The sequence below is a fragment of the Heptranchias perlo genome, chromosome 5, assembly GCF_035084215.1.
Source record: "Heptranchias perlo isolate sHepPer1 chromosome 5, sHepPer1.hap1, whole genome shotgun sequence".
Taxonomy (NCBI): domain Eukaryota; kingdom Metazoa; phylum Chordata; class Chondrichthyes; order Hexanchiformes; family Hexanchidae; genus Heptranchias; species Heptranchias perlo.
The window spans coordinates 82566451-82594285 of record NC_090329.1 but is presented as its reverse complement, the minus strand read 5'-3'; the positions used below and the strand labels follow the sequence as shown (position 1 = coordinate 82594285).

General features: G+C 44.2%; 1 protein-coding gene across 1 annotated transcript in view; it reads left to right on the top strand.

The window, feature by feature from the left end:
• Positions 1-27400, top strand: part of kcnk3a (potassium channel, subfamily K, member 3a) — a 55831-nt gene extending 28431 nt beyond the window's left edge. Inside the window, exon 2 of the mRNA XM_067983827.1 lies at positions 26556-27400. Within this exon, the coding sequence (XP_067839928.1) occupies positions 26556-27400 (845 nt within the window). The remainder of the gene's footprint in view (positions 1-26555) is intronic.
• The last annotated feature ends 435 nt before the right edge of the window (positions 27401-27835 follow it).

Genomic DNA, 27835 nt, shown 5'->3' with positions numbered 1-27835 from the left:
CTCCAGATGAAGAAAAGGAATTCACGAGTGGTCACAAATGCAGCTGCAATGACACAAAAGGGGAGTAATTTTGACTGTCAGTGATAGTGTAAAACGGGCGATATCGATTCAGCTGCCCGTTATACATTGCTCCCAAAATCAGGAGAGATGTCAATGGGCAGCTGAATCGATATCGCTTGTTTTACACTATCACCCAAAGTCAAAATTACTCCAAAGGTACTTTGTTCACATCTACTGCTACTCCAGGATCTGTGTTTATAGATCCCATAACCACCTGGACATGTCAGAGCAAACCTAACTTCAGTGCATCAGCTTCACAAGAAATGCTGACGCACAGCTTTTTACATGGAATTACATGGAAATTACATCACAGAAACAGGCCGTTCGGCCAAACCAGTCTGTGTTGGTGTTTATGCTCCACATGACCATCTGCTGCAGGATGACCTTCAAACAACATTGGAACAGGGACAGTTCTTCTCATAACAGTAAAAGTTACCACAGCATGAAGCTTTCATGCAATTGGTTCCTTCTGAGTCACCACATGGCCATGTACCTCATCAGGCAATCTGTTGTGCACACTTATATAAATGTTTGCAAGGAACAACAGGTTCATCATTTCCCTTATTGAAAGGAACCATCAACTGGACAGCGTGTAGAGCTTTCATTGGGTGGTAGACTCCCCTGAGTGCAAGGTATTACAGCTGACTCCCATGTGGGCATCAGGGTTCTCCATATCTACCTACTGGCAAAGAATGGGCTTGCATTGAATTAATGTTCAGGTGGTATCTGGCCACAAAAATATCTGTATGTGTATTGTTATTACCCAGGAAGCAGTCATGATGCCATCAATGACAACAACAACTTACATTTATATATAGTGCCTTTAACGTAATAAAACGTTCCAAAGCATTTCACAGGAGCATTATCAAACAAAATTTGACACCGAGCCACATAAGGAAATATTAAGACATGCGACCAAAAGCTTTGTCAAAGAGGAAGGTTTTAAGGAGCATTTTATAGGAGGAGAGAGAGGTAGAGAGGCAGAGAGGTTTAGGGAGGAAAGTGCAGAGCTTAGAGCCTAGGCATCAGAAAACAGCTGTCCATGGTGATTGCATTTTTGAATGGAGAAGAAACACTGATGTGGGGGAATGACCGTTGGGAAATGAGGGCTAAGTTTTGCATCCATGACTACTGACCTCACTAAGAAACTCCCTACACAAGAGGGAGGGCCTTAGGCTGGAAGCCTAAGCATCTATTTTCTGTTCTATATTAACCATCTTCCCCTCCAAGGAAAGTGTGCTATGCAGCTTTTACACAATTAAAGAGTCTGTGGAAAAGGACAGTGGGGTTGTGGGTGGCAAGTTCCACCTTAAGTATGTCACATGTGAGGAGTGCCACAAGAAAGATCTACAAAGGTGAGGAACACACTCACCTTCACTTTCATCTTATTCCCGATACCAGCAAACCCCTTCCCATCTGCATCCAGGTGCGGGAGACATGTGCAACTGTATTGACTCGGTCAGTGACCTCCCTCCTTGTAGCTTGCACCTGTGCTTGTAATAGAGTGGTCTTTAGCCCCAAATAGGACCACCCTTACTTGGTTCACTGCCTGCAGCAGGACCTCCAAGTCTTCAGCATCAAAGGGAGCAGCGTTGTCCACATGTCTGTGCTGTGCCATTGCAAAGAGTCAATTTTTCTGTCCCCCCCACACCTTTCCCTTTATGGTTAGCTACAGCCCTTTAAGAGCTGAGCCTCACCATATTTTTCAAACAACAGTAGAAAGTAAGCTGTGCTGAATAGTGGTCAGTTGTTGTGCTGTGAACTCTTCACTAGAAAACATGTTCAGACCTCACAGACTTATTTCACTTACGATCCTTACAGTTGTTCTCCGAGCAAGCTTTACCTATGCCTGTAGCTTATTCAAAATAGGGGGACAAACTCCTATTGGAAAATTCAGCCTGGGCAGCATTCTTTGCTGCAGGCAAATTGGAGGAGAGCCAATTTCAGTGGGTTGAGAATGGATCCGGCCCGGGTAAATTGGAATCAAGAATTGGCAGGCAAAACTATAATCGAACAATGGGTGGCCTTTAAAGAGGAGATGGTTCGGGTACAGTCTAGGTACATTCCCATGAGGGGGAAAGGTAGGGCAACCAAAGCCAGAGCTCCCTGAATGACGAAAGAGATAGAGAGTAAGATGAAGCAAAAAAAGGAGCGTATGACAGATGTCAGGTTGATAATACAAGTGAGAACCAGGCTGAATATAGAAAGTACAGAGAAGAAGTGAAAAAGGAAATAAGAGAGGCAAAGAGAGTGTATGAGAATAGACTGGCAGCTAACATAAAATGGAATCCAAAAGTCTTCTATAGGCATATAAATAGTAAACGGGTAGTAAGAGGAGGGGTGGGGCCATTTAGGGACCAAAGGAGATCTATGCATGGAGGCAGAGGGCATGGCTGAGGTACTAAATGAGTATTTTGCATTTGTCTACCAAGGAAGAAGATGCTGCCAAAGTCACAGTAAAAGAGGAGGTAGTTGAGATACTGGATGGGCTAAAAATTGATAAAGAGGCGGTACTAGAAAGGCTGGCTGTACTTAAAGTAGATAAGTCACCTGGTTCGGATGTGATGCATCCTAGGTTGCTGATGGAAGTAAGGGTGGAAACTGCTTATTCAAAAAAGGGTGTAAGGATAAACCCGGCAACTACAGGCCAGCCAGTTTAACCTCGGTGGTGGGGAAGCTTTTAGAAATGATAATCCGGGACAAAAGTAATAGCCACTTGGACAAGTGTGGATTAATAAAGGAAAGCCAGCACGGATTTGTTAAAGGCAAATCGTGTTTAACTAACTTGATTGACCTTGATTAACCTAAAGTGCTGTAAGCTGCAGGGCTATGGACCGGGTGCTGGAAGGTGGGATTAGAATGGGCATCTGGTTATTCTTCGAGCCGGCGTGGACACGATGGGCCAAATGGCCCCCTTCTGTGCTGTATCTTTTCTTTGGTTCTATGGTTCTATGATTGAGTTTTTTGATGAGGTAACAGAAAGGGTTGATGAGGGCAATGCGGTTGATGTGGTGTACATCGACTTTCAAAAGGCATTTGATAAAGTGCCACATAATAGGCTTGTCAGCAAAATTGAAGCCCATAGAATAAAAGAGGCAGTGGCAGCATGGATACAAAATTGGCTAAGTGACAGAAAACAGAGAGTAGTGGTGAAGAGTTGTTTTTTGGACTGGAGTGGTGTTCCCCAGGGGTCGGTACAAGGACCAATGCTTTTTTGATATATATTAATGGCTTGTACTTGGGTATACAGGGCACAATTTCAAAATTTGCAGATGACACAAAACTTGGAAGTGTAATAAACAGTGAGGAGGATAGTAATAGACTTCAAGAGGACATTGACAGGCTGGTAGAATGGGTAGGCATGGCAGATGAAATTTAACGCAGAGAAGTGCGAAGTGATACATTTTGGCAGGAAGAATGAGGAGAGGTAATGTAAACTAAATGGTACAATTCTAAAGGGGGCGCAGGAATAGAGATACCTGGAGGTATATGTGCACAAATCTTTGAAGGTGGCAGGACAGGCTGAGAAAGCAGTTAAAAAAGCATAGAGGATCCTGGGCTTTATAAATAGAGGCATTGGGCTCAATTTCCAAATGGAGCCGGGAAGGGGGCGGGAAACCCATTAGTAGGGGTTTCACGGCCGTCCTTACGATTTTGACATAAGGGCGTCTTTTATTTTTTTATGTTGGTTTCCTGTCCGACTGACTGGCTGATTGACAGGCTAGTCTCAGTCGGACGGGAGAGCAACCAGGGAGAGGACGTCTGCAGTAAGTCTGCAGGTAAGTCTTTGTTTGCATGGATGGAGGGGTTGGGGGGGCACGGGTGGGCACAGAGGCATGGGCAGGCAAGGGGCACAGGTGGGCAAGGAGCATGAGTGAGCATGGGCCATGGGTGGGCAAGGGGCATAGGTGGGCAAAGGGCATAGGTGGGCACGGCAGTCGCGAATCATGGGGGATGGGATCAGGGGTCAGTCACGAGGGGGGGGGGGGATCTGGGGTCATTGCAGGTGTCCGCGATTGTTGAGAGGGAGGATCGGGGTCAGAGGATCGGGGTCGGGGTCGGAGGGGTTGGATCAGGGTTGGGGGTCGGAGGATTTGGGGCAGGATTGGAGGATTGGGTCAGAGGATCGGGGTCAGGGTCGGAGGGGTAGGATCGGGGTCGGGGTCGGAGGGGTTGGATCAGGGTTGGGGGTCGGAGGATTTGGGGCAGGATTGGAGGATTGGGTCAGAGGATCGGGGTCAGGGTCGGAGGGGTAGGATCGGGGTCGGGGTCGGAGGATCGGGGTCGGGGATTGGGGTCGGATGATCGGGGGTTGGAGGGGCAGGATCGGTGGTGGGGGGGGGGGTCAGTGCAGGTTAGCTTGTTGGGCTTGGGGAAAGCACTCCTGCTGCTCCAGGCCCACAGGCTGTGCCTTTCTAGGCACTTAACTGCAGCCTTGGGCCTTCTCGCCTCCTTTCACGAGGCGTGAAACAGAAGGCCCGGGAATCCGGCCCCCTGGGGTTGAATTTGGGAATTAGTGATAAATGGAGGCCTGAAACCTCCTTGAAAGGTTTTAAGGCCCGACCCGCCTCCTGGGAGCAGGTTGGCCGCTCACCCCTCGTCCTGCCCCCAGGAAAACCGGAAATGGGCGGGTTGGAGGTGGGTTGGGGGCAGGTCTGAAATGGTGGCAATTTTCAATTCAATCCACCTGTTTTTTACTTTGAAAATTGAGCCCATAGAGTACAAAAGCACGGAGGTTATGTTGAACCTTTATAAAACATTGGTTCGGCCACAACTCGAGTATTGTGTCCAATTCTGGGCAACGCACTTTAGGAAGGATGTGAAGGCCTGAGAGAGGGTGCAGAAAAGATTTACTGGAATAGTTCCAGGGATGAGGGACTTCAATTACGTGGATAGACTGGAGAAGCTGGGGTTGTTCTCCTTAGAGCAGAGAAGGTTGAGAGGAGATTTGATAGAAGTGTTCAAAATCTTGAAGGGTTTAGATAAAGTAAATAAAGAGAAACTGTTCCCATTGGCGGAAGGGTCGAGAACCAGAGGACACAGATTTAAAGTGATGGGCAAAAAACCAAAGGCGACATAAGGAAAAACTTTTTGTGCAGCGAGTAGTTATGATCTGGAATGCGCTGCCTGAAAGGGTGGTGGAAGCAGATTCTAATGTGGCTTTCAAAAAGGATAAATACTTGAAGGGAAAACATTTGCAGGACTACGGGAAAAGAGTGGAGAATGGGAACAATTGAATTGCTGTTACAAAGAGCCAGCACAGGCTTAATGTGCTGAATGGCCTCCTTCTGTGCTTGTGACCATTCTATGATTCTGTGATTCTAGGCGCAGGTGAGTTTTTGCATTGGACCATCTGAACCCCATTTGCTCCATATTGGAAAATCGGGATTTACATATACACTACAGTCTTACATAACTTCAACAAGAAACCTTGAATGACCTGATAAATCAATCAGATTAGGGCTGTGGTGAGATTTGTTATTGGTAAAGTTTAGGTTTAGGGTTTTAGGATTAGAGCTGATGGAATAAGCTGACGTAGTAGGTTGTGTGTTTTACCTGAGTTGAATCGCAGTCTAGACTAATGGGTTACATGTTTCCTCTCTCTGCCAGCTTGAAGGGTTCAAAGTGGAATAATTTTTTTGAGATCTGAACATTTTCTGTGAAATGTCGAGGCCCTAGTGCCACTTCAGGAAGAGGAGGCCAGCCTCCCTGAAGATGCAGCGTCACTCGATCTGACCATAGCAAGCACCACATCAGAGACTGGCATCAGTCATATTTTAGAGGGTAGACTAGAGGAAAGGGGTCTTCAAGTGGTGAATCACCAGCCACAAGTATGTACGAAATAGGGTTGCGGATAGGATGCCACAGGTGCTAGCTTACTGGATGACGAGATCTGCTAGCTCTGCTGCAGAGGACTCAGTTTCAGACTTCGAAGTCCCAGGCTACCAAAGAAAGCTGATGGGCATGCACCAGGAAATACCCGGTGCATTGGGCAGCCTGCCAGTGAGCTTGCACTCACTGGCTCAGAGCATGGAGAAGACCAGCTCCAGCTTGTGCCGGGGCTTCTTGGAGAGCATGAAGACGAGAGTGGTCAACTCCATAAACAACACAGTGGTGTCCGTCATGATGGAGCTTCTGGTAACAGCTCTGACAACTTCCACGGCAGCTCATGCTGCTGTCATGGAAGCTCAGGTGGCTGCCATCTTAGCTCTGGACGCCAGCATTGACAGGGGCCTAAGAGAACAAACCAACAGCTAACCTGTATGGAGGGAGTGAGACCTTTAAATAATCCTACTACATGGTTCTTCCTGATTTGTTGGATGAGTTTATCATGTGGCGAGTCAGTTTCACAAAAAGCTCCTCCAACAAGCATAGGACCCTTAAATATTATAATGAGGCTTTTAAGTGCCTTTGGCTTTGCATCCTGGATGTTTTCTGAGCACTCTGATCCAATATGGCAGGCGGCGCATTTCTGGCATGGAATGACCTTGCACCGCCCACCATATTGGACCCTGAGGCGCCTGTTTTATACTTGTAAAATGAGCTTGGCTCAATCGAAACACTAGGCTAGTGTATAGTTGACATACAATACCACGTCTCATACTACTAATGTTGATTCCAGTTCCCCTCCCCCACCCCCCACCATTGCTGGAGTGCTGACTTTTGATTTTGCTTTAGATGAAAAATTATTTTATAGAAAATTCCCCAAAAGTGTTAAAATTACAATTTATTCTTTGCTGCAAAAAATAAAAATTGCAGCTTGCCCACACTACTTACATAATTAGTTTGTTAATAACATAAAAACCATTCATGTGAAATATAGTGTATTAAGGTTTTCTTACATGTCTAATGGTTGTAGTCTCCTTGGATGAGTGGAAGTTGATTGGCTTCCATATCGGATGTGGTACTATGCGCAACAATCTATCTAACAGGGTATTACTATCAGAATCATGAAAAACAGAGAGAAATAAAGGATCAAAACAGATATTGCCTAGAGACAGCTGGATGGTGAAATTGAATAACTGTTAGTGTCAGATTATCATAGAATCATAGTATGGTTACGGCACAGAAGGAGGCCATTTGGCCCAACGAGCCTCTGCCAGCTCTCTGCAAGAGCAATCCAGCTAGTTCCACTCCCCCGCTCTTTCCCCGTAGCCCTGCAAATTTATCTCCTCCAGGTACCTATCTAATTCTTTTTTGAAAGCCACAATTGACCCTGCTTCCACCACCCTTTCAGGCAGTGCATTCCAGATCCTAACCACTCGCTGTGTAAAAAAGTTTTTCCTCATGTGGCCTTTGGTTCTTTTGCCAATCACCTTAAACCCGTGTCCTCTGGTTCACAACCCTTCCGCCAGTGGGAACAGCTTTTCTTTCTTTAATTTGTCTAGACCCTTCCTAAATTTGAATACCTCTATCAAATCTCCTCTCAACCTTCTCTGCTCTAAGGAGGACAATCCCAGCTTTTCTAGTCTATCAACGTAACGAAAGTCCCTCATCCCTGGAACCATTCTAGAAAATCTTTTCTGCACCCTCTCTAAGGCCTTCACATCCTCCCTAACGTGCGGTGCCCAGAATTGGACACAATACTCCAATTGTGGCCAAACCAGTGTTTTATAAAGGTTCAACATAACTTCCTCGTTTTTGTACTCTGTGCCTCTACTTATGAAGCCCAGGATCCTGTATGCTTTCTTAACCACATTCTCAACCTGTCCTGCCACCTTCAACGACCTGTGTACATATACCCCCAGGTCTCTCTGTTCCTACACCCCCTTTAGAGTTGCACCCTTTTGTTTATACTGCCTCTCCTCGTTCTTCCTATCAAACTGTATCACCTCACACTTCTCGGTGTTAAATTTCATCTGCCACATGTCCGCTCGTTCTACCAGCCTGTCTGTCCACTTGAAGTCTATCACTATCCTCCTCACTGATTACTACACTTCCAAGTTTTGTGTAATCTGCAAATTTTGAAATTGTGCCCTGTACACCCAAGTTCAAGTCATTAGAACCTGCCAAAGAGTCTGAGTATGGCTAGTTACAGAATAGAAATCATGAGTAGTTTGTATCTGATGGTAATTTGATGTTGTGCATTCATTTTATCTGATTTATTGAATTTACACAAAAAATGTTAGGGGCAATTGGTTATACAGATATGCTTTGTGATGGGGAGTGAGAGAAAAAGCCTGTACCCTCACAGTCCTCAGTCTGATAAGAAGTTTATATAATAGGAACATGAAACTATATGGACTTTCAAAAGACGGTTGATAAAGTGCCACACGGTAGGCTTATCATCAAGATTGTGGCCCATGGAATAAAGGGGGCAGTAGCAACATGGATACAGAATTGGCTAAGTGACAGGAAACAGAGAGTAGTGGTGAACGGTTGTTTTTCGAACTGGATGGAGGTGTACAGTGGTGTTCCCCAGGGGTTGGTGCTGGGACCACTGCTTTTCTTGATATGTATTAATGACTTGGACTTGGGTGTACAGGGCACAATTTCAAAATCTGCAGATGGCACAAAACTTGGAAGGGTATTAAACAGTGAGGAGGATAGTGATAGACTTCAAGAAGATATAAACAGGCTGGTGGCATAGGCGGACAAGTGACAGATGGAATTTAATGCAGAAAGATGCGAAGTGATACATTTCGATAGGAAGAACAAGGAGAGGCACAACTCTAAAAGGGGTACAGGAACAGAGAGCTCTAGGGATATATGTGCATAAATCATTGAAGGTGGCAGGGCAGGTTGAGAAAGTGGTTAAAAAAGCATTAGGGTTCCTGGGCTTTATAAATAGAGGCATAGAGTACAAAAGTATGGCAGTCATGATGAACCTTTATAAAACACTAGTTCGGCCACAACTGGAGTATTGTGTCCATTTCTGGGCACCGCACTTTAGGAAAGATGTGAAGGTATTAGAGAGGGTGCAGAAGAGATTTACTAGAATGATTCCAGGCATGAGGGACTTTAGTTTTGTGGAGAAGCTGGGGTTGTTCTTCTTGGAACAGAGACGGTTGCGAGGAGATTTGATAGAGGTATTTAAAATCATGAAGGGTCTAGACAGATTGGATAGAGAGAAACATTTCCCATTGGCGGAAGGGTCAAGCACCAGAGGACATAGATTTAAGGTGATTGGCAAAAGAACCAAAGGTGACATGAGGAAAAACTTTTTTACACAGCGAGTGGTTAGGATCTGGAATGCACTGTCCGAGGAGGTGGTGGAGGCAGATTCAATCATGGCCCTCAAAAGGGAACTGGATAAGTACTTGAAAAGAAAAGATTTGCAGGGCAATGGGGATAGGGCGGGGGAATGGGACTAGATGGATTGCTCTTCCATAGAACTGAAACGGACTCGATGGGCCGAATGGCCTCCTTCCGTGCTGTAACCTTTCTATGATTCTATGATTCTAACATTGGAAGTACTGGATCCGAAAAGACCATTTTGGTCCATTTGGCTGACTCCAGAATGGAACCAATTGTATAACGCACAAGTCACACCATTATGTAGTTGTTATATCCGGTCAGGTTTGATTAGGGGTTACGGGGAGCGGGCAGGAAATTGGACATGAAGCTGAGTTCGGATCGGTCAAGGCCCTTTGGGTGGCAGAGCGGGCCCAGGGGCTGAGTGGCCAGGTCCTGTTACTACTTCTTGTGTTCTTTAGATTTGAGGTTAGGATCAGTTCAGCCATGATCTTATTGAATGGCGGAGCAGGCTCGAGGGGCCGATTGGCCTACTCCTGCTCCTATTTATTATGTTCTTATTATTGCATAAATGTCACATCACATCATGAATCATGGCGTTTGATTTATATGGTGATGGCTAACTACTGATGTCAAAGTTCTGGTGGAAAAAGCTGCTTTAAATGAGAAAGGAACAAACCAAGGGCTCAGTTTTTCTGTTGAGTGGTGGAAGAATGCGGTAGTTTTGCACTGCAATTTGGTAAGCACATTTGTTAATTGGAGTTGAGTCTTCAGAATGTGCTTATGTTTCAGAGATTGTGGACCCGACCAAGGGCCGTTTGGCTGTTTCTGTTGCTCACAATCAGTTACGGCACTGTGTGCAGAACCTGCAGCACTCAGAAGCAGGGTTGTCACTAGGTTGTATTTTTAACTGCCTAGTCAGGTCTTTGAAATGGCTGTTAGTTGCCAGATGCCGGTTGAATTGACAATACCGTGGCTGAGTTTTCAGTATTACATGTTGAAGGTTGATCTGAACCGGATTGAGGGTAAGAGTGCTACAGTTGGCCTTAGTGCACCTGGGTTAGAGAGGGAGAAAAAATGTCCAGGATTCCTGCTTTCCCCCTGTTGGAATTGTGCGTGGAAATCGAATGAGGAGAGGATTGGGCTCAGTTGGATTGCCCCCTGCTGTTAAATGACCTGCCTGAAATTCACTATCATGTTTCTCACAAAAAGAATGGCCCACATGCCTGAGAGACTGATGCTCATGGAACTGTACCCCAGCCAAGAGTTACCACCTGCAGGAAATGAAGAGGGGAGGAAAGAAAATGGGTGCACAAGAGGAGGAGAAAAGCCCTTCCTTTAGCATTGCATGCAGAAATGGACAATATTTAATTTCCCAAGCACTAGAAAAAGAAAAAGAAAGAAAGGCTTGCATTTATATAGCACATTTCACGAGCTCAGGGCATCCCAAAGTGCTTTGCAGCCAATTAAATACTTTTGAAGTGTAGACGCTGTTGTAATGTAGGAAACACGGCAGCCAATTTGCACACAGCAAGGTCCCACAAACATCAACGTGATAATGATCAGATAAACCTTCTCAAGGGCAATTAGGGATGGGCAATAAATGCTGGCCTTGCCAGCGGCGCCCACATTCCATGAATGAATTGAAAAAAAAATCTGTTTTAGTGATGTTGGCTGAGAGATAAATATTGGCCAGGACACCAGGAAGAATTCCTGTGCTCTTCTTTGAAATAGCACCATGGGATCTTTTATGTCCACCTGACAGGATAGCCAGGTTTTGGTTTAATAAACAACTCCTCCAAAGGATAGTACCACTGACAGTGCAAAACTCCCTCTGTATTACACTGGAGTGTCAACCTAGATTTTATATTCAAGACTCTGGAGTGGGGTTTGAACCCAGAACTTTCACAACTTAGAGGTAAGAGTGCTACCACTGAGCCACAGCTGGGCACCAACCCAATTGGCAACAAAATTGACCAAAAGTTAATTAATTCATTGAAATGTCATGCTTTAATGAAGAAAATAGCTTTGGGTTCAATAAATAGTATACAATCCAACTGTAACTGTTGAACAGAAAACATTAGTCAACAGATATAATTACTTTCTATAAGGTGCTCACAGCAAGAGTGCTATGAGACTGAAGTGTGGAGTTCAATCTCATTATAACCAAAAACCCTCAATTGTGATGAGTCTCATTAGCTCTTAGTATATATTGTATTATGATAATGTTATTTGGCACCCTGGAGTACATAATTCTTACATTCTAAAATGCAAATCAAACATAATAGGCTAGATTGTTGCTTCCCTGTGTGGGTGGGAATCTGGTGGCCTGGAACACCGGCCCTTTATAGAACCTATCCGATTTTTATCCATTGACGTCAACTCAATGAAAATCAGTGGGTTCTACAACAGACAAGCGATCCAGCCCACCAGATTATCACCAAGGCGGCAATTTTAACCCATTCCATTTTAAAACCAGAAAATAAAGTAAAAACCTATGCTTTATTCATATTCAAGGGAATAAAAAACAGCTGCAGCCTACATGAATCATAAATTCATATTCTGAGACAGGAGTTTTAGTGCTTCAACTGATTGCTAGTCCAATGAATCCAGAACCCAGTCATTAAATGTATTGGCTTTGAAGTTACACTGTAGGATACTACTGTAACACTTAATATGGTCGTCTGAAATTCCACCCTTTGCAATTTTAGTGAAAGCGTTAATCTGTTTAAATTATTAAAATAATGGCGAGGGGAATTTCAGAAAGACATTCTTACAGTAGTATCCCACACCATGATTACACTACAAATTGAGGTAGAAGATCCTCAGGACCAACGGCAGTTCTGGGGTGCAAGTCAGGCGCAGGAGACCTGATCGAGGCAGGAATTCTGCAGACCTGGGGACATTGGATCTCCACTCAAAGCCCCGCTTGCTGATAGTTTCCGATGGGGCCTGGGGCAGGCAGAGTTTCCATATGCGCTAAACGTGGCCCATGGTGCCAGAGGGAGCTGGGACAAGGGGAGGAAGTTTCCACGCCTCGACCGTACCTGCCACCCAGTGACCTGGAATCTAGGATGAATCCAGCATATCGGTCTATCAGGGACAGATGTGGGGGCCATCGGCGTCTGCAGGCTGGGGTCATAGAATGGAAGACCCCAAAAATAGTGGAAGCTGCTGCCTGAATTAGTCCTCCTATTTAGGGGCCCAATCCACCTGGCTGCTTGAATTTCCCACCCTCCCCTGTATGATGTACACATAGTGATGAGAGTGCCCACTGGCAGCATTCAGAAGAAGTGACCCCACCCTGATCCCGGATACTCTGATGGGGTAAGGAGCAGAGGTCACCAAGGCCTAACCCACTACACTTCCTCCGGCGGAGTGGGACTGAGGATTTTCAACCCCGTAAGGAATAAACTTAGTTTAATTCCAATTCAGGCTAAGAAATCTGCCACTTTGAATTTAATTAATTACTGATTCATGTTCAAAATGAACTGTTCGAGTTCCTGTGGACTAATCTTTTCTACTCAGCATTGTGTTTCCCCTTAAATTATTCTTTGAATTAAGGTTAAACCAGTTTAGAAACACAGGACAATGCCATCCTGACTGTGCTGGACAACGGAGAAGGTACATTGGAGGAGGACGGGGTGGTCAACCATGTCAAAGGCTGCAGAGAAGTTGTGAAGGAGAGGATGCAGAAATGGTTCAGATTTTGCTACTTTACAGCTTTATAACTTGTATTCAAATAATTTGAGACATGTCTGGAGGTTAAAGTATGGTCTTCCCATTTCTCATTCTCTATGAACCTTAAAGACAGGGAAACTTTCATCTTAATGGCATGAGTTGAACCGTAGCCAAGTTCTACTAAAGATAAAATACACCTCAAGGAAATACTTTGGGCCTTCACATTTTTTGCTCATGTACTTACATTTGTATGATCAAAACTTTTTTATGCAAAGCAATTGACTGGGTGTCCATTAGCCTTTATACTAACAATTTATTCTTAAATGTCACTGTAATTGGCCACACACTGTGATGAAAGGAACAGACTGGATTCAGAAGTGTTATGCTGTACATTTGCACAACAACATTATGTATTATATCAATTGGAAGGCATTTATTTAGTATTTATGCATCCAAAAGAAACATAAGATTATAATTGCTATGTTGAAAGTATACTGTTTATTAGGAAATATATACTTCAGTATACTTCTCAAATTGTTCTTTTTAACTTATATTTTTGGATGATTTTTCTGCTTATTATCTGAGAGATGTCAGTGTTAGGAAAAAGATGATTAAGATTTTTCGTACCCAGTGTCAAAACCAAATATGCCCAATCCAGGTATGGCATTGGTTAAATGCAATCTGTTCCAACAACATGGCCTAACACCAATCCCAGAAGAGATTGGGTGGTGCAGTGGCTTAGTTTGCTGTTCTTTCCAACTCCTATTTTAAATTCAAGTCACATTGATTGGATGAAATTATGTTCTTTTTGCCACCCATAAGGGAATACAGGTCTAATTTGTTTAGGAACATTAAAAACCCACTAGATTAACTCAGGTATCCATTTTCTCACTCCAGAAATACACCTAATTGTCTTTCAAACCCATTATTTTGACGATTTTAATGGCCTTCTTTGATAGCTGTTTCCTCAACTCACATAGATTCAAGTTCTTTCTTATAGGTAAAAAAAGGTCTGATTAACTATCCCTCTATTGACTTCCCTTCTTACTCCTAACTTTCTCATCTTTAACTTGTGTTTACCTGTTACTTGAAAAAGTTATCACCAGCACTATTAAAAGGAAATTGGCTACTGCTTTGCCAATTAAAACGATTATTCAATGGCAATATCAAAAATCTGGTAGTACAGTGAAAAATCGAATAGGTGGCAACCCTATCGGTGGTGTTGATTTAATCCTAAAGAAAGCATTTAAGGGATAATTCTAGGATCAGGGTCTCTGAGTGGGGAGTCTGCATTCACAGGGGGTGCATCTCAGGAATTGTCAGACCCACTGGCTGTGATCTTCTGTTCATTAATTTTAATGAACGGAAAATCACAGCAGCACAGCTGTGATGTCCCGAAATGTGCCCCTTGCGAGCGGTACTTCCTGCTGCAAGCGCTGAATCACAGAATCACCCCTTTAATGTCAAGAACTACTTGACTGTACAGTTTTGCTTCTATTTAACAGTCACCTTTTGAGCTTGGCTTTTGCTTCCATTGCGCAATCTTTACTGTCACCAGCATATTTGTTAGAATACATTAGTTTATGAAAAGTGCTCATTCTCGTTTGTTGATACAGCAGATTTGAGTGATTTCAATCAACTCCTGACTTGGGTATTGTAACTGACCATTGTTTTTTGATGCTACATGGCAAGTTAGGGCATTCACCATCAGAAAACTATCTAATGTACTTTGTCAATCCCACGTTGGAAATCACCAACATAATGATTGGATCTACTTTACCTCATACATTTTTAAAAACTCTGTAGTGAAAATTTTTTTAAAACTATATATAAGAGGCATCTCAGCCCAAAATAGCATCTAGTCAAGCTGCTTTAATTCTGCAACTTGATACATATGAAGGAAAAATAAAATATAAAAATGGAGGGTATACACATTTTTATCCCTGGCAAGTTTAGGGAATTATATGCCCATTGATTTGAACTAGGAGATGAATGGGGTAAGATGGCCATAAAAATTTTTGATTACTGATATCATAGAAGTTTGTGTTCTTACCTATAGCTAGCTAGTACTCTATATTATATGAATTTGGACTACAAATGAAAGAGGTTTTTTTATGCATTCATGGGATGTGGACATCACTGGCAAGGCCAGCATTTATTGCCCATCCCTAATTGCCCTTGAGAAGATGGTGGTGAGCCGCCTTCTTGAACTGCTGCAGTCCGTGTGATGAAGGTTCTCCCACAGTGCTGTTAGGTAGGGAGTTCCAGGATTTTGACCCAGCAACGATGAAGGAAAGGCAATATATTTCCAAGTCAGAATGGTACGTGACTTGGAGGGGAAAGTGCAGGTGGTGGTGTTCCCATGAGCCTGCTGCCCTTGTCCTTCTAGGTGGTAGAGGTCGCAGGTTTGGGAGGTGCTGTCGAAGAAGCCTTGGTGAGTTTCTGCATTGCATCTTGCAGATGGTACACACTGCAGCCACAGTGCACCAGTGGTGGAGGGAGTGAATGTTTGAGGTGGTGGATGGGGTGCCAAACTAGTTGGCTTCTTTGTCTTGAATGGTGTCGAGCTTCTTGAGTGTTGTTGGAGCCGCATTCATCCAGGCAAGTGGAGAGTATTCCATCACACTCCTAACTTCTGACTTGTGCCTTGTAGATGGTGGAAACACTTTGGGGAGTCAGGAGAGGAGTTAGTCGCCACAGAATATCCAGCCTGTGACCTGCTCTTGTAGCCACAGTATTTAATTGGCTGGTCCAGTTTAGTTTCTGGTCAATGGTGACCCCCAGGATGTTGATGGTGTGGGATTCAGCAATGGTAACGCCGTTGAATGTCAAGGGGAGGGGGTTAAACTCTCTCTTGTTGGAGATGGTCAGCGTCTGGAGCGAATGTTACTTCCCACTTATCAGCCCAAGCCTGGATGTTGTCCAGATTTTGCTGCATGCGGGCACGGACTGCTTCATTATCTGAGGAATTGCAAATGGAACTGAACACTGTGCAATCATCAGCGAACATCGCCTCTTGTGACCTTATGTTGGAGGGAAGGCCATTGATGAAGCAGCTGAAGATGGTTGGGCCTAGGGCACTGCTCTGAGGAACTCCTGTAGTGATGTCTTGGGGCTGATTGGAAATGATTGGCCTCCATCTTCTGTTGTGCTAGATGTGACTCCAGCCACTGGAGAGTTTTCCCCCTGATTTGCAATGACTTCAGTTTTACTTGGGAACCTTAATGCTATACTCGGTCAAATGCTGCCTTGATGTCAAGGGCAGTCACTCTCACCTCACCTCTGGAATTCAGCTCTTCTGTCCCTGTTTGGACCAAGGCTGTAATGAGGTCTGGAGCCGAGTGGTCCTGGCGTAACCCAAACTGAGCATCGGTGAGCAGGTTATTGGTGAGTAAGTGTTGCTTGATAGCACTGTCAATGACACCTTTCATTACTTTGCTGATGATTGAGAGTAGACTGATGGGGCAGCAATTGGCTGGATTGGATTTGTCCTGCATTTTGTGGACAGGACATATCTGGGCACTTTTTGACTTTGTCGGGTAGATTCCAGTGTTGTAGCTGTACTGGAACAGCTTGGCTAGAGGCAAAGCTAGTTCTGCAGCACAAGTGTTCAGTACTACAGCTGGACATTGTCAGGGCCCATAGCCTTTGCTATATCCAGTGCACTCAGCCGTTTCTTGATATCACGTGGAGTGAATCGAATTGGCTGAAGACTAGCTTCTATGATGATGGGGATCTTGGGAGGAGGCCGAGATGGATTTGCCACTCGGCACTTCTGGCTGAAGATAGTTGCAAACGCTTCAGCCTTGTCTTTTGCACTTGCATGCTGTGCTCTGCCATCATTGAGGATGGGGTAAAAGAATGAAAAGGTGATACAAGCATAGAGAAAAGAGACTTAGAGAGAGACAAAGAAGAGGGTGAGAGAGATACAGGCACAGAGAGAGAGAAAGGGAGGGAGGGAGAGAGGAGAACCAGAAGCCAATCTATTCAATAACTGTTTGCCTAACACAATTTTTCCATGGCATTGTCCTGAGGCAAGATATTAAACACAAAAAAATGCATTCCAATAACTATTGTGTCATTTATGAATAGGGAACAAATGATTATGAGAATTTTTGTACATGGATGGTTGTTAGGACATGGTCTGCTGTACAAGAAACAATGGTGGAACCAGAATCCATACTAGCTTTTAAAAGGGAAGTGGATATATACTTGAAAAAGAACAAAAATAAAAGTTTATGCGAAAAGACAACGAATGTAATTAAATGGATATATGTTTCAGGGAACCAGTACGGGTCAGATGAGCCAAATGGCCTCCTTATGTGCTCGAAAATTCTATGATTCTATGTGCAACAATATTTTCCCTAAAACAGCAACTTTAAAATATAATTTTCATATCCTTCATGTGTATCAGAGAGACCTATGTATACTGTTATATAATACATATGATCTTAAAAGTATTCATCCATTCCCTGGACACTAGATTTAATTGTATATGAGAAATATCAGAGTTTGGTCACTGTACAGAAATAAAACAGCACAAAAATAACTTTTTTGTCTTCATATCGAGTCATGAAGTGAGAATTTTATTTTATGACTCATTACTCTAATATGCTCCATTCTGCACCAAGGTAGCCCCATAAATAAAATTTGTTGTGTGGGTTATGGACATTCTTAAGATACTAAGTGAAGAACTGTGGCTTTGACAGACCATAAGACCATAAGAGATAGGAGCAGGAGTAGGCCATTTGGCCCTTCGAGCCTGCTCCGCCATTTAATGAGCTCATGGCGGATCTGATTTTTACCTCAACTCCACTTTCCTGCCTTTTCCCAGGACAGAAGCAGTATATACCCCAAAAATGTCACTCATGAGTTGCCCTTTCCTGCATGTGGAGTGAATTCCATAGCCCATCACTGAGTTTTCACACTCTTCATTTTATTCGTTTTTTCCCATCATTTGATGGAAATAACTATAACAGAGACAGATATCTCAGGAATTTGACGCTGGCTCAGAGAACAGACGGTCTTGGAGAAACTGCAGGCAAACTGTTGGTTAAAAGTAGGTAGATAACCCAGAGTTACAGCTAATCCTCCAAAATCTAGGCCATTGTTGTCCAGTTAGCTTTTATGCGATCGAGTTTTTCATATGCCTAATCTTGGTTGAGATGGTTAGGCTTCAACTTTTTATATCATCATAGGATTCAGATGATTTTTCAGTACATATAAGAGCTGATTCTTCTGGCCAGGGAACATCTATCCCAAGGCCAGGAAAAGGGGACAGTGACCCGTGACACCGGGGTGGGGGGGGGGGGATTTTAACCCCCAAGAATGGGTGGGCTGGGGGCGGGTGGGCAGTAAAAATAGTTGCTTTTTTGAGCGAGACCGCATCCCAGCTCCAACGCGCTCACTTCTGGGTTTAACCCAGGCACGTTAGGATGTGCGCGTGCAACAAGAACCCTGAAATCCCGTCCCTACTTAAAGCTGATGGGCCAATAGTTAAAGGTTGGTACTTTAAACACTTGAGGTATTTAACTTTTTGTGTATTCTGAAACAGAAACAGATTTAACTTCTCCTGAACATGTCTCCAATGGCTTCTGAAACACGCCATTGAAACGGAAGTGAGTTGCAGCCGAAACTCATTTGGTCCTTTAAACCAGTGATTGACACGTCTCAATAAAAGGTGAGGTATTGTAGCTGGGCACTCAGTTCTCTCAGGCAAACGTTTGGCTGGTAGTTTTTTGTGTTTAGACTGAGAGTTCTTTGTTGAGATTGAGAATTCTTGTATTCAGACAAATTTACCAACATTTTGGAGCCTCTCAAACTGACACGATCAGGATGGGGCCTCAATGGACCTATTCCACTGTACATCTGAGGAGGAGGCACATCACCATCCACGGCAGGCATGTTGTGCAGTTCTGGGATCTGCAATTGCACAAGACAGAGGTACGTAGCAAGGATCTGTAGAAGAGCGGAAAGGGGACCAATGAAGGGGCCGACATCATAGGAAGCACTACCCACGTGAGAGGGTCTACAGGCAGAGGCTGCCTTCCTGGACCTCTCTGAGGAGCAGTGCCTATGCAGGCTGAGATTGAGTTGACAGGCAGTCGCAGACATCTGCAGCCTCCTTCAGGAAGAGCTGCTCCCGGCTGGACCTGGTGCCACGCATTGCACGTCGCAGTTAAAGTCACCCCTGCCCTCAATTTCTTCACCTCAGGATCCTTCCAGGGTGCCTCCAGTGACATCACCAGGATCTCTCAATCGTCTGCACATAAGTGTATGCAACAGGCGACGGATGGCTTGTTTGCCAGGGCATCTGACTATGTGAACTTCCCCCGCGACGACATCAGCCAGACTGAGAGGGCAGTGGGTTTAAACTCTCTGGCTGGCTTCCCACAGGTGCAGGGAGCAATCGATTGCACACACGTAGCAATTCGAGGACCGCCACATGAGCCAGGACTGTTATAAACAATGAGGAGGATAGACAGGACGTAGACAGGCTGGTGGAATGGGCGGACACATGGCCGATGAAATTTAAAGCAGAGAAGTGCGAAATGATACATATTGGCTGGAACAATGAGGAGAGGCAATATAAACTAAATGGTACAATTCTAAAGGGGGTGCAGGAACATAGCGACCTAGGGGTATATGTGCACAAATCTTTGAAGGTGGTAGGACAGGTTGAGAAAGCGGTTAAAAAAGCATACGGGATCCTGAGCTTTATAAATAGGAGCATAGAGTACAAAAGCAAGGAAGTTATGTTGCACCTTTATAAAACACTGGTTCAGCCACAACTGGAGTATTGTGTCCAATTCTGGGCACCGCACTTTAGGAAGGATGTGAAGGCCTTAGAGAGGGTGCAGAAAAGATTTACTAGAATGGTTCCAGGGTTGAGGGACTTCAGTTATGTGGATAGACTGGAGAAGCTGGGGTTGTTCTCCTTAGAGCAGAGAAGGTTAAGAGAAGATTTGATAGAAATGTTCAAAGTAATGAAAGGTTTAGATAAAGTAAATAAAGAGAAACTGTTCCCATTGGTGGAAGGGTCAAGAACACAGATTTAAGATGATTGGCAAAAGAAGCAAAGGCATCATAAGGAAAAAATTTTTATGCAACGATTAGTTATGATCTGGATTGTGCTGCCTGAAAGGGTGGTGGAAGCAGATGCAATCGTGGCTTTCAAAAAGGAATTGGATAAATACTTGAGGAGAAAAAATTTGCAGCACTATGGGGAAAGATTGGGGGAATGGGACTAACTGCATTGCTCTTACAAAGGGCTGGCACTGGCTCGATGTGCTGTATGGCCTCCTTCTTTGTTATAACCATTCTATGATTCTGTAAACCGAAAGAGATATCGCTTCATCAATGCACAGCTGGTGTGCGACCACCAGAAGAGATTTCTGCAGGTGTGTGCCAGATTCCTTGGCAGCTGTCATGATTCCATTCATTTTACGCAAGTCCAATATCTCGGACCTCTTCCACACAGAAGACAGACTCAAGGGCTGGTTCCTTGGAGACAAAGGACACCCCCTGCTGGCATGGCTCATGACACCTGTGAGAAACCCCACCAACGAGGCACAGCAGCGATACAACCAGAGCCACATCACCACCAGGTCTGTCACTGAGCAAGCCATAGGAATGTTGGAAATGCGCTTTAGGTGCCTCGATAGATCTGGGGGAGCCCTTCAGTACTCGCCAGCGAGGGTGTCCAGAATAATCGTCGTGTCCTGTGTGCTGTGTGCTGCACAACATAGCGCAGCAGAGAGGGTTACAGGTGAAGGAGGTTGAATGCGCTCATGAAGTATCCTCATCTGGTGGCAACATTGAAGAAGAGGAAGAGGAGGAGGACGAAGAGGATGATGAGGAGGAGAAAAATGAAGATGGGGAACCCATCTCCGGAGCAGCGGTGCACATTGCTGCCCGCGGTGCCAGGGATTCCCTCATCTCTAACAGGTTCTCATAATGAGATGTACAAATTGAAGACTTTGAGCTACTCAGGCCGCCTGGAACAACCACCACCACTAACACCCCCCGCCCCCCGACCTTTACACAAAACAGCCCTTCAACCACACGTTCACCCATTGCATATCTGCCCAGTGGGTGTCGTCATGTTTTGGCATTCATGATGAAGCAAATGAAAGGGCAAATTCACACACAGGATGCAATGATGGCCAAGACGTGGCAGTGGTGATAATCATTAAATTTAACGTGCCATAACAAACAAAATATACAAATGAACAACATGACATCGTGTCACACACCCTTGTGCATACCTTGGTGGACTACAATTGCATATCCTTTCTCTTTCTACCTCTTCTACGTGGTCCATCCCCTATGACTTTAGCTGAGGTAGTGGCAGGTTGATCAGATTCATGCTCTGATTTCTGAGATGCTCTTGGCCTACGTCCTCTGGGTTTTGGAGATCCTGAGGGCCCCACCAAAGACTGCTCCACCTGCACCTGTGCAGGGGCAGACTCGGCCATCGGGACAGGTGGCAGCATTGCGGGTACTGGTTGAGAAGGAGGCAACGGGTGAGATGTGGGAGCGCTTTCAGTGGAGTCCCCACGTGCATGTCCCCTTTCGCCATCATCCCTTTCCCATGCCAGGCCCACACTACTCCCACCACTGGATAGCAGGATGGTGAACATATGTGCCGTGTTGTAAGGCCACGGATAAGTTATCCGAGATCCTGTATAAGGCGACAGACATGTTGGCATTCAGAGTCTGCACAGCCGTTGTCATGGCCTGCATAGACTCATTTGAAATCCGTGTTTGAAGCTCAATAGAGGCTGCCACTCTCTCCATTGCAGACAATCTCACACTTACTTGTGCCAATAATCCACTAGCGATAAAGTTGGACTCCTCCATCCCCTCCACTATTGTGGAGAGTGTGTGTGGCACATTTTCTAATACCTTGCAAAGGTGCAGCTGTACTTCAATCATTCTCATTCTCAATGATGGCCCCCAGGGTTCAGCATCTGTGTGCAGATGAGCAGAGCTCGGAGAGGAGCGTGCCCTCCAACGTAGATTCTCCACAGTTGCCCCTGCCACCTGTATCTACTCGTGCTTACTTGTGAGTGGTGAATCACCAGGTGACAACCCAAATAACTGTCTAACAGGACCCACTGAAGTGCCACTATCTGCGCTGGTGCATGGCTGTATGTCATGTGACAGTGCACCCTCAGAAGGAATGAGATCCTCTGAGGAATCGCTTTCTTCTATTTCAGCAGATTCTTCTTGCAGGCGTGATGGCCCTGGAAGACAACAGAAACCGATATTAATTATTCATGAGGTCTGGTACAGTTCATTCATTGATAAAATCAATTCATCACATGTGTGAAAGATGTTAAAGTTCTGTCACCAGCCATCTGTGGGTTGCCAGTCTCTCCATCTCTTATGACCTAGCACGCAACAGTCCAAGTTATTTCCATTGCCTCCTCCTGCACATCTGTCAGCTCCACTATTTGTGGTGGACCACCTCCAGTTCTGGTCCTCTCTGTTGCGTTTTGTGCTCTCTTCTCCTTTAAAGGGACAAACAACAGACCGGTGAGTGACTGAAGGTGACATATTCACCCAATGAATGAATTGCTTTGGGTGAGGCTGACCATGAAAGACATGCATCAGAGGGTGATTATCAGACAGATGCTTCACATTGCAGCAGGATTGGCATGAGTGGCAGTAATGGTTGAATAAATGGGCAGTTGAGGAAGTACATAGAATGTGAAGGATGGTTGCTGCTGAAACTTAAGTGGGTGTGAGGAGTGATGTGATGGTGTAGGTGTGCCAACACAGAGTTATGGTGGGGGTTTGTTGCAACCACAGGATGTCGTTGGATTAGCAAATGTACTCACTTTTCCTGACCTCGTAAGGTCATTAAAACGCTTCCTACACTGCAGCGGAGACCTGGGCACTGCTCCTGGTGCTCACCTCCTCTGCCATCTCCAGCCATGCCTTCTTGGTAGCAGAAGCAGGTTTCTTCCTCCTATCAGTTGGGTACAGCACCTCCCTCCTGCTTTGCACGCCAGCCAGTAGAACCTCAAGGGATGTGTCGATGAACCTGGGTACTGCCTTTGCTCTATGCCCTTCCATCTCCATGTTTCCTCCTTTCTCCTTCAAAATCCATTTTGCATTGGCCCTTTAAATAGTGAAGTTAACATCACGTCATGCGGGTGCGCAGTATGCCCGCTGCACAGCTTGGAGACGCGAAACCTGGAAGTAAAATTAAGTGTTTTCAATTGAGCTGCGATCACTCAATCCGATGTGCTCAAGTTATTTCCGGGTTTCCCATGCAGCTATTTACCCACCCACTGAGTTTCCGCCACCATGCTAAAATCATGGCCCAGCTTTCTGTCCCCTTTACATTACCCTGGCATCGCCTGGACTTCCCAATAGGTGCATTCCAATTGTTCCTTCCCATGCACCATTCTCACTGGGCCTCTGCGTCGGCAACACAAAGTTGGAAAATTCCAACTTTAGACAATAGCATGATGTCAAGAATATTCCTGTGTAAGATCTAAAACTAAAGTTTTTTGCACATCATAAAACACAACTATTTCTGAAGATCTATATATGATTCCTTGATCACATGTAAAAGCTGTAATTGCAGCAGAATCATTGCTAATACTCATATTCTGTCTTGAGACTTCTTTTGGTGTGTGATGCATATTAAGGTAGTTGGTGAGAAATGCGGCTGTATTCATAGGTCCTGATGTTAGTGAATCCCCACTGAGGGTGCAGGATTACTGAATTTAGCCTTACATGTATACCTGTAAGAACTTCAAGTACTTCTACGGACAATGAGAATGGTCTCTATCGAGGGGCAATGACTCTTATCTTGTTCTGACAATGTGCTTGAACCATAATGTTAACGAGCTTTGCATTGTGTGTAAATTGGATATGCTTGATGCTTATCCTGCTTGCAAAGTGTGAAAATGTACACTTTTCCAGCTCTATTATCCATCACCATATCCTACAGCCACAACAAATTACTTGAAGTCCAAGATGTATTATGTAACAAGCACCAAACTCTAGTAGGACCTGAAGTTTGTTTCTTTTCTCTTTTAATCAGAAACAGATTGTTATATTTTTATTTTTTCAATCATCTCTGTAATTTTTTAACTGGCCCTGAAATTCCTCAGGTGTTCTGTCAGTCTCCTGTTGTAACTCTGGTGGGAGACTAGCAGAACCCCCAGAGAAATGGTGGTGAATCAATTACACCAGGTCTCTGTTGTCTCTGGGACTTTCCTTAGTGCCTTGCAAGGTGTGGAACTTCAGTCTACCCATTACAAGATGGGCCAGGGCAAGGTCTCCCTAGGCTGGGAGTTTCCACGCCTGCTGTATAGAAGGGACCTGGCATTGCAGAGGCAGCCAGTACATACAGTGAGGTTAGAGATACCACCTACATTTAGGGCAAGAAGACTGGACCCTCCCCCCCTCCCTTGCCAAAGAGAGAACCAATTTTTTTTGAAAATATTTCCTGAATCGGTCCCCTTGCTTGGGGCTTGAGCACCAGGAATGTGCCCGAAATGGTGTTTATACCCACTGCCCCATGCTGGTGAGGTGCCCTCCAGCAAGGTCAGTGCTGGAGGCCACTGTTGGGCGTGATCCTGATCGAAGTGTCGGGATCACAATCCATGGAACTTCAGGGTCACTGTGTCTCTAACATACATCCTATTCATCCACAAAATTTCTCTCTTCTGTGCATCCTTTTAACTAGATGAAAATGATTCCCCATCAGCTACATCATTCTGCTGTTCTAGCGTGTAATCCAGCTCAACAATAACTCTGCTCTGCATTTGTGATACCAGACTATTTAGACTGTTCAAAATCTATATCACACTTGTTTTATATACCTTTTACCACACAGTAAATTGGCATCTAGTATCATCAAGTAGTATATCAGTTACAAACAGTGACAAATAGTAGCATTTTAAATAAGAGTCATGTTAACCTTCACTAAGTGTTAGATCACTACATTAATTAACCCACAGATTCATTTTTTTATGGAACTGCTTTTTGTTTACAATAAATGGTAATATATGGAAGAAGTAGTTTCTTTGCTCTTTTCCCCAACTCCAAACCAACCAAACATGCGACACAACAGGTAATTATGTAGTCTACAGACCTGTATGTCAGCATCGATTGTTATAGGAACATAAGAAAGTCTAGAAAAAGAAAAGAGCATTTTATCCTTCAAATCTGCTACATCCATAGTCCATATAATCCATGTATGATTATTCTATCATGTACGCTTGTTCCTGCTCCCCACAACAACCACTGTTCACGTTCCCGCATACACACAAGCACGCACACACAGAGACACACTACTTGATCCCCTATTTTAAAGAACACTAGAGAGATGACTATTATCCAACACTCCCAGTGGAGAGCAGCATTTATTGGGAGTGAATCTGGGGAAATCACATCTCACAGCCCATAACTTTCCATCCAAGGATTTTAATAGATGGAAAATTACGGTCTGTGTGCCTGCAATTTCCTGAGCTGCATTACCTGTGAGTGAGGCTTGCTGCTGGAAGTGCTGGATCATGGAATCACCCCTTAAGGGCGTTCAACTATTTCCTCTGGAAAAAAAAAATCAGGCAGTACTGCCAATATCTCTATAACCCACATCCCTATTCTCAACTAATATGGATCTATCTCCTTTTAAAGCTGTCAATTTACCCCAAATCAACTTCTCTGGGGATTTGTTGCACATATCCACTACCCTGTCAGAACAAAAGTATTTTTCCAATCTCTGACCTTAAGCAAGGCTTGTGAGTTTTGTGTGAGTCTTCTAGTCCTTTGCTCATTATACAAGTTTAATAGCTTTGCTTATTTCATAAGAACATAAGAACATAAGAAATAGGAGCAGGAGTAGGCCAATCGGCCCCTTGAGCCTGCTCCGCCATTCAATAAGATCATGGCTGATCTGATCCTAACATCAAATCTAAAGAACACAAGAAGTAGGAGCAGGACCCGGCCACTCAGCCCCTGGGCCCGCTCCGCCACCCACAGGGCCTTGACCGATCCGAACTCAGCTTCATGTCCAATTTCCTGCCCGCTCCCCGTAATCCCTAATTCCTTTACTTCTAGGAAACTGTCTATTTCTGTTTTAAATTTATTTCATCTTTATATATCATGTCACTCTTCAGTTTTTCCCCCAGTGGAAATATGTTTAGTCACTTTAGCCTTTTTTCATAACTTAACTATTACAGTAATACCTTTCATGCTGCTTTTAAATTTGGCATTTTCTGCAATCATGAAGTAAAGTGAATAAAATTGAAAAATGTTAAACTTTCCATTGATTTAATTAAATAATCCAAGTGCAAATTCTAGCAATTAGTACCTATTCAATCTGGTATAATTGCTTCTGTTTGCTATTGCTAACAAGAAGTTGACATGTATAAGAGTGGGTTTTCCCTGCTTTGTACACACAGCAAATTTTTCGCTGTCATCAGTCAGAAAATATGTCTCGTTTATTATTCTTGAGAAAACTGCTTTGCGGCAAGCATGTAATTGGGTACCTCAATGCTAAGTTTCCTGACTAATTTAATAAAATGAGTTTGTATTGATATTGAATCCTATATGATAACAAATGGATGATGATGTACATCTTTCTTTGGCAGGGTATGGCCATGCTGCTCCCAGCACTGACGGAGGGAAGATTTTCTGTATGTTTTATGCCCTACTTGGGATTCCACTCACCCTGGTCATGTTTCAGAGCATGGGAGAGAGAATCAATACATTTGTCAAGTATCTCCTACACAGAATCAAGAAGTGCCTTAGGATGAAACGAACAGAGGTCTCCATGGCAAACATGGTCACCATTGGCTTTTTCTCCTGCATTAGCACCCTATGTATTGGGGCTGCTGCATTCTCATATTATGAGGACTGGACATTTTTCCATGCATATTACTATTGTTTCATCACACTCACCACCATTGGTTTTGGGGACTATGTGGCTCTTCAGAAGCATGATGCTCTTCAAAAGAACCCTCACTATGTAGCATTTAGCTTTGTCTACATTTTGACAGGCCTGACAGTAATTGGAGCTTTCCTCAACCTGGTAGTTCTGAGGTTCATGACGATGAATGCAGAGGATGAAAAACGTGATGCAGAGCAGAAAGCCTTGCTTATGAGAAATGGACAAACTACCATCCGCACAACAGAAACCTCTGGCAACTTCCGGAACATGTACGCAGAGGTTCTTCATTTTCACTCCATGTGTTCATGTCTTTGGTATAAGAGTCGCGAGAAGTTGCATTATTCAATTCCTATGATCATCCCCAGAGACATATCGACATCCGACACTTGCATTGAACAGAGTGATGCATCTCCAAACAGGCTTCCTGAGACCTTTTCAAATGGGTGCGTGTGTAATCTACACAGGTCTACTATTAGCTCTGTGTCTACAGGACTCCACAGCTTGTCTGCCCTCAGAGGACTAATGAAAAGAAGAAGTTCTGTGTAATAGAGACTCGACAGATTAATTCAGATATTAATGGATATCATGTACATAATTAAGACGTTAGTAAGTCAATTGGACCATATCCATTTTGTTTAATATATTACCAGGCAAAAATCACATGGTGTTTATTCAAAAAAGTGGCATGGAAACGTATCAGTTATGGTGTTTGCTTTGGGCTTCATACTAATAAGTTTGAGAAAGTATGCAAACAAACCGCCTAACACACTTGCAAATACAGGGATGGAAACAATTTTTAAAAGAGCACCTGTCCGAGGAAGTGGTACTGGAAAACTACAGCTTGTCCTGATTAAATACCACCTGGGATAAACATGAGACATACAGTCAACTACACTTAACCAATACTCTGAATGAATCACCACCTAGAGTGTACAGATTTAAAGTTCTCAAATTGCTTGCAATGTTACTTAATGGTAATAC